The sequence below is a fragment of the Solanum lycopersicum genome, chromosome 8 (assembly GCF_036512215.1).
Source record: "Solanum lycopersicum chromosome 8, SLM_r2.1".
In the NCBI taxonomy this organism is placed as follows: domain Eukaryota; kingdom Viridiplantae; phylum Streptophyta; class Magnoliopsida; order Solanales; family Solanaceae; genus Solanum; species Solanum lycopersicum.
In genome coordinates, this window is record NC_090807.1 from 3643697 (window position 1) to 3650666 (window position 6970).

The following is a 6970-nucleotide window of genomic DNA, read 5'->3' on the forward strand; positions in this document are numbered from 1 at the left end:
AATTCGTGAAAGTACCATTTCACTAGTTTTTGTTAATTATATTAGTAGTTGAAGTTCATGAGTTCTTACCGTAAAATCAAGTTGATATATAATGTAACAACTTAATTTTCAAAATAAATATTTAAAAATAGCATAAGATGTGAACTTCTTTAAATTTACTTTATATATTTTAAATTCTTTTAAAGGAAAAAAATTAATTCAACCACGAAAATAAGGAGTTATTTGATAGCTAGTAAAAAATTAATTTCCACCACGAAAAGTTTTTATTATAATGAACATTTTCTTTGAATATTCTTATTTTTTTACTCCCTCCGTTCATTTTTATTTTATCATGTTGCGATTTTTAAAAGTCAATTTAACTATTTTTTAAAGCTAAATTAGATTACATTAATTTGATATTCTAAACAAAAAATTTATATATTCAAAAACTATATGAAAAGTATTACAAATTGCAACTTTCTGCATATCAATATGGTGAAAAAATACATCTTAAAATGTTAGTCAAAATTCTTATAGTTTGACTATAAAAATAAAAACCATGACAATTTAAAATGAACGAAAAAAATAGTAACAATTTCAAAAACACGAATTAAGACCAGAAGCGCATCGCCAATCGATATTCGTTGGCATCTCTTTTTTGGAATGGTTGCAAATTGATGATGGACCTTAATTAGTTGCCAATTTTTGGGCCAACAAGTTGACAGCAACCTCATTCTCTTGCAACTCAAAAGTGTACATCTTAAATGTTAGGTTCCATTGTTCCATCATCTCTTTTATTTGAACGTCAAATATTTAATTTTCTATTTTACATATCTATCATATTAAAGTCTAAAATAAATTAGATATACAGTGTTCTTTGACATTTTTCCATCAGAAATTAAGTAAAAAGAATAACTAAACTTCAGCCATGTACTATTAAACTAGAGGACATGTAAACTCACAGGTCACAAATTTAAAATTATTTTGAAATAAACTGACGTACATTTTACACACTCTGCGAATATGACTTTGAGCGATGGTCCCAAAATCGACATGGGACGATGAATGAGAATTTTAACATGTACTTATAAAGTTGAATTCGAAATTTATATGTGAGTGTGGTTACAATTTGATACTGCATCTGCCTTATAGCTGTTTGCATTTAATTTACAAATTTTATGGTGCGTGGATCCTATGCCACCACAAAAAAAATAAAAAAAATTGATTGGATTAAATATAAATTTATGCCATTTTCTGAACCTTTTTGTATGATGTGATGTTATTCAAATAGATATATTTTTTTTTACCAAATAAGCATTATTCGTCCTAATTTAACAGTTAGTTTAAAGGGGAAATAAAATAGTTTGTAAAGGTTTGTTTTTAATTGAGAAAACATGAGACAAAGTAATAGAAACAATATATAAGAGCATGACTTGTGTCATTTTTATAGGTTCAATCACTTAATTATAAGGCATAAAAATATAATAAAGACACTCAAATTTAGTTTCACCTATGGAGTAAAATATTTCAATTTTGAATATGCATGTCTAGAGAGTTTTTGGCTAAAAATATTTTAATTATATCCCAAACTTAAATTACGTCATTAAAGTATAGAAAACATCATTTAACTATACCCAAAACTTAAAATTACATTCTTAAAGTATCATTCTTACCATAAAACATCCTTCAAGTATTTTAAAGTCAGCAATTTTCATCCTTCTACTTGAATATCTCGTAAAACTACCCCCGATACATTCCACAAAATTAAGGTGTCCCTTCTTAATTATTTTTCTTAGATATATCAAGAATATTATCATGAACTTTTCGTAATTGAGTTAAGAATTATGCAAAACTTTTAATTTGACCGTTTTTTAATTCATTTGTCATGTAATTTTAATTAAAGATATTGTTAGTTTAAATATGTTTCTTCTCAATTGAATATGCTAGAAGCGATATTTGTTGGAGATTTCCGCTTCTAATAATGTAGAATGAAACTCACATACGAGGCATAATCAATATTTTGGTCACTTCAATATTAGATTGACCTAAAAATCTATTGATTTATTTGGTTAAGAAAAAAATAAAAATAATTAATCTCCAACTTCTTTCCTTTACGAAAAAGACAAATTTTGTACGCGCACATCTTCCAATCATTTTTAGTTCCCATAAGCAACAATGTCTAAGATTTTTTGTATTTTCCAAGAACTTTCTTGTAGCAAGTAATGATATTATGCAGAATAACTTTTGTTGATGGTCACGTTAACTATTCATGTTTTCGTAAGATCCATTAGTTTTTCTGACAACATCTAACAAAAGGATGAAAGTTGTTCATTTATAAATACTTAAAGGATGTATTCTACTAAAAATGATACTTTGATGTAGTTTAAATTTAGGGTATAGTTAAAAAATGTTTTCTGCTAGATATGATACTTTAAGGATGTAGTTTAAATTTTTGGTATAGGCAAAAGATGTTTTTAGCCAAAAACTCCATGTCTAGATATCTCAACTCGTCTTCATTATGTATGTTGAAAACTCCAACTACAAGATGCTTATCTAGACACTTCTATATCTAGTGTTAATATTAGCATTGGGTGTTCGTGAAACATCATAAGAACAAGTTAAAATGTTTGGTTATCAATTAAGATCGAATTAAATGTCTAAATATGTAATTGTTAGGATCGAAAAAACCAGATTAATGCGGAAGCTAGCAAAGCAAACCTCGAAAGACCATAAGTAAGAAGACAAACGAGAAATATATCAAAAAACATAAAGATTTGATGTGATTCGATCAATCGACCTACATTAACTAAGGAGATGAGCAATTCACTATAAATATGAGAATACAAAATATAAAGAGAAATAACATCAACAATCCACTCGGCATACAAGGAGGTTCACAAATTTTCCCCCATAATCAAAACTCTCAAAACCCATATAATTACATTGTGAATATTAATTTAGTTAGAAGAAACAAACATTTATTTATATTCTGGTTATTCCTCTCTCTCCTCTATGTGGTAACTTCCCAAATTTTATTTATATAGTCTATTTTCTCATTTGATGTTTTGAGTTCATATTAGATTTCAATTCAATCTGAATCGCTCATTGTAGGATGTATTCAATGACATCTTAAAAAAAAAATTTATATGTAAAATTCAAATTCAAAATTTTTAATTAAGAGTGAAATAATCCTACCACTTTACTATAATTCAAAAAATTCATGTTGGTAAAGTATATGCCTTTAATGTGGCCCAAGCAACTTGAAAGCATACACCTAAAGTGTCAAAACTAATAAATAAGGTTGTTTTCTATCCTTATTAAAGGCTGGCCAACAACTTGAGATTCACCACTTATTAAGGGTCTGGTTGAAAAGTGATTGATAATTGAAGTTGGTGTAATAACTAGGTAGTAATTAATATCTTAGTAATTATGTAATTTAGTTATTATACTGATATATTTGATTGTTAAAGTGTAATTACACATGTTCTGTTTAAATGACACAATGTAGTTAAATATGTCGTGTTTGAATGCATAATTACAATCAAAAAATTATATTAAATTTTTAAAAAATAAAAATTAATTATTTAAAATTTATACTATACAAATAAGAATGTTTATATAAATATTGAATTAAATATTTAAGAAAAATATTGTTTTCTAAAAATATATTACTTAATAAACATGCATTCTTAACAAATATTATGAAAAAATTATTGATTTTTGTAAATTAATATATTTCAATTGATTTTATTATAAAAACTAAAAGTATGAAATTTCTAGGAACATCATGAAATGCATGTTTGATAAAAAAAAAAAGATTAATATATAAATAATATGTCATAAATTATTAAATATTCGATAAAAAGATAATATATCAAGTCTAATTTTAAAAAAATAACTTGCAATGTAAATTCAATATTAGTAAAACAAATGAAACTGAAAATATAACATGAGTTATAAATTCAAAACAAAAAATTTAACATGATACTATTATAGCAAATTTCAACATAACATACATACATATGATTTTTCAAAAAATTTTATTATGCTAATGAGAAAATAAGCATGGTATAAAGACATAGATAATACGAAAAAATTGCATAGAATCACATGAAGTAAGGTTGAGAACAAGAAAAAGAAATATAATAATATAAAATAAAAATAAATTTCTAGAAATTTTTAGAATAATAAAAATAAAACTTAAAATAATAGAAGTGAATTTTTATTTTTTTAAAAAAAAAATAGAATTAAAAAAAGAAATTAAAAAGTAATCAGCAAGTAATTACTAGCAATTCACAGCTTCTGCATGTGAATTGAAAAGTGAAATTACCCTTGTCAATTATACCAATTATCTGCTGACCAAGTAATTACTTTGTCCAATCAAACAGAACAGATAGTGTAATCACATCAATTACACTAAATCTAAATTATCGGGGTGTCCTTTTAAACAGGCCCAAAAAAAGAAATATTGATAAAGATTAAATGGTCACAAACCAATATATAATCCAGAAAATTCTTGAAAGGGAAATAACTAGTTTTATATATATATATATATATATATATATATACACACACTGTTTGCGACATACTTTTTTTTTTGATTTATAAAGATTAAAATATTTTTGATTTCGAAAACTTTTAACATATTTTTTTTTAACATCACAAGTTTCAAAAGTTTTATAGCCAAATAGATGCAATGATTTGTTTAAATCCTAAGTTTCAAAAGTGTATCAATATTTTTAAATTATTTGAATTCAAATATTATGTTACGTGAATTGAAACAAAGAAAGTATTATTTATGAACGACCCCCATGCTATACAATTAAGCTTTACCACTTCCAACCTAGCTAGTCAATATATATAGTCATTTTCTCTTAATATTATAAGAATATTCTTCTAGAAAGGAATTTCCCTTTTTAACTCTTTGTTGAGTCTATTTCATGTACAATTCTAAATCTATAACTAGGAAGGATACACTTTTGGTTTGAGTGAACCTCAAATTCAATTATTGTAGGTTACTTCATTTGGATGCAATAAACAAAATAATCACAAGGGAACTTTTAAAAATAATCATTAAAATTTAATCATATATATATATATATGTACATATATATATATATATATAAAATTAGAAGTTAGATAAAAAATATAATCAAAATATTGATTCATGATCAAACACGAAAATGTCACATAAAGTGAAACATTGTCATATATTTTTACAATGAATACAAAAATAGAAGTAATATATTTTGAACACTAAATACTTGCACTAGCTAGATCACTATACTACATCAACATTGGAGCATCTTGATTGTAACATTTTTCAGAAATAAGTTGAAGATATTCTTCATAAACCTTCTCCAGCATGCTTTCATTTGAAAGATCACAAAATCCATCTAGTAGTACTTCATCAAATAACAAATTTGAAGCAAAAGGCATAAATGAAACCTCTTTTATTTTACCCTCAACATTCTCATCATCATTGGTAATAGCATTAATCTTCTTGCTGTTATTATCACCTTCTTCATAACTATCTGAGGGCGAAATCATGTTGCTCGAACTTTTCAAAAATGCAGATAGGTGTATGTCAGATCCTTCAGATATAGTGTCTTTTTTAAGGACCTGACTCGTTTGCGGCGACATTTTAGGTGAGGATGAAGTGCTCAATAATGCAACATCTTCAACACTAGAATTCCTTAAAAGTCCACAAGAAATTCTAATTGGCTTTGGGACAAACACAACTTGAGGGGTGTCTAAAGATTGGTCTTTTTTCTTATTATTTTTCTTCTTTTTGTCTTGTTTTTTTCTTGGATTTTCTGTTTTGGGCTTTTTCTTGGGCTCTTTTTTTGGGGAAACTTTGTGCACTTTGTGGAGTTTGGGCTGAATTCCAGCAATTTTGAGCTTTTTAATGACATGAGTGTTCCAGTAATTCTTGATTTCATTGTCGGTTCGACCAGGTAATCGACCAGCTATGAGTGACCAACGATTGCCCAAAAGTGAATGAAGCCTTATTATAAGATCTTCTTCATCTTGGCTGAAATTTCCTCTCTTTATTCCGGGCCTTAGATAATTCATCCATCTTAGCCTACAACTCTTTCCACATCTAAGTAGCCCTAAAAAATTCAACACGATATTAATTATATAAAAATATTACAAGTAGGGGAGGAGATACGTATAATACAACATAACTTAGTAGCTTTGAATAGATATTATATTTGTGTTATAGCTTAATAAACTATTTTTACTAGAATTTAAAATTCATAAATTTAAAATTTTCGTGTTAGATAGGTGGCATGAGTAGAAACTAAAATACTTTTTCAAAAAAAATATATATATTAAAAGTTAAAATTACTATTAGTAAATTTGAGTGTTACAACTAAAATTTAAAGTAATAAGTATTATTATTAATAATAATAATTAATAATTGTTAATAGCAATAAATAATATGAAGTTTAAATGAAGAATGTTTAATAAATGAAAGAAGTCATTTTCCTTATTTCGATTAAAACAAAAATCGTCAATCGCTAAGAAAAAAAATAATATAACAAATATTCTTATCAATGTGAATTAAGCTTGACCAAAAGTCGATAATATCCCCATATAGGAGTATTTAAGAGTCCAACAAAATTCTAGAAACTAACAAACTCAAAACATAAATATGAACTATACTATTCCAACTCTTTTAAGAAGGATATCAACAAATACATCTCAAAGTTTTTCAAAAATAGTATATTTCAACATAAATACGATAATATTTTTGAAGAATCTGATCAACATAAAACTCGAAGCGCAAAGGCATACCAGCTTTATTGGGCAAGTTTCTCCATTGGCCTTCACCATTTTCCTTAATATAATTAGTAAGTAATAAGTCTTCGTTTGTAGACCATGGACCTTTACGAAGCCCCTCTTTAGCACAACATGGTGCTCTCCCCATTTCTTTTTTGCTCACTATATAATATTATAAAATACTTTTATTTGGACAAAAATAAAA

The 6970-nt window shown here is 26.1% G+C and overlaps 1 protein-coding gene across 1 annotated transcript; it reads right to left on the minus strand.

Annotated features, from left to right (window-relative positions):
* Window positions 1-5165: 5165 nt before the first annotated feature.
* On the minus strand, window positions 5166-6970 carry LOC101264349 (MYB-like transcription factor 4). Its single transcript, XM_004244680.5, has 2 exons — window positions 6781-6970; window positions 5166-6092 (listed from the first exon to the last, which is right to left on the minus strand). Exons 1-2 carry the CDS (start codon window positions 6911-6913, stop codon window positions 5266-5268), a joined length of 960 nt encoding a protein of 319 aa, XP_004244728.1. The 5' UTR covers window positions 6914-6970; the 3' UTR covers window positions 5166-5265.